General features: G+C 39.4%; 1 protein-coding gene across 1 annotated transcript in view; it reads left to right on the top strand.

The window, feature by feature from the left end:
- LOC102199756 (calpain-3-like) overlaps positions 1-1,047 on the top strand; it is a 13,336-nt gene that overhangs the window by 8,992 nt on the left and 3,297 nt on the right. The window contains exons 12-14 of the mRNA XM_005739024.2: positions 17-91; positions 189-250; positions 442-510. Coding sequence (XP_005739081.1) covers positions 17-91; positions 189-250; positions 442-510 — 206 coding nt within the window. The remainder of the gene's footprint in view (positions 1-16; positions 92-188; positions 251-441; positions 511-1,047) is intronic.

The following is a 1,047-nucleotide window of genomic DNA, read 5'->3' as shown; positions in this document are numbered from 1 at the left end:
CAACCATCACATTAAGCTTTGATTACTTTCCAGTATGAAGAAGTGGATGCAGAGCAGCTCAAGAGGCTCCTAAATGGAAAAATACTAAAAGGTTTGCACAGTAAAAGTGAAAGGCTACACAGTTAAAATAATAATCCCATGTAGATGGTGCCGAGTGTCCTAGTATTATTTACTTTTTTCTTTTTTAGGAGACTTGAAATCTGGAGGATTCACAATCGATGCCTGTCGCAGCATGGTAGCTCTGATGGATGTATCCTCGAGTGTCATATTGACTTGGGTGCATTTATATTGGCTTCATTTCAGCTGCTTACTGGAGCAAACCCTTACAGTAACTGCACTTACATAAAACATATTAACAGTGTACAAGTCAAAACCTGCCTGCCCTTTTACTCAATAATGCAAAAATGCACAGTTCTGATATCTTAATGGTACCTTAAAAAGACATCTGTGACTGGAAAGCTGAATGGTGAGGAATTTGTTCGTCTGTGGAAGAAGGCTGTCACATACCAGGTAAGATAAACATAGTAAATGTCAAAGATGTCATCACAACACAAAGGCAGGGTTACCTGACAGGTAATCAGAGGTGAAAGCAGGATTTAGTTTGAACACAAACTGTCACATTTGCATATAAGAACTCACTGAACAAAGGGAGCGACCTGGGAAACATATGATTTCAGATTTGGTGATGACATCAGGAAATAATGTTCATCCAGTTGCACATTGAGGTTTATTGCTCTGAAACACAGCAAAACAGCAACTCTGTGTTACTGACGGCTTCCATTACAATAACTGGCCTGCGTTACTTTTGTAAGGTATTATGTGTAATGGCCCTTTAGTAATCAGCCCTTAGTAAACAGAGCAAATGACAGACCAGTGAACAATACACAGCATAAGATGTACTGGCTGGTTTATCAAAACATTTCTTATAACTTTTACTGAAACCAGCTAATTGTTTTCTATCATATTTCTGATGGAACAACATGGTTAAACAGTTTAACCCAGGAGACTAACATCACTTAGCGCAGCGGTCCCCAACCCCTGGGCCTC

Source organism: Pundamilia nyererei, unplaced genomic scaffold, assembly GCF_000239375.1.
Source record: "Pundamilia nyererei isolate P.nyererei 1_Seehausen unplaced genomic scaffold, PunNye1.0 scaffold00088, whole genome shotgun sequence".
NCBI classification, from domain to species: Eukaryota; Metazoa; Chordata; class Actinopteri; order Cichliformes; family Cichlidae; genus Pundamilia; species Pundamilia nyererei.
This window is presented reverse-complemented; position numbering and strand designations above follow the sequence as displayed.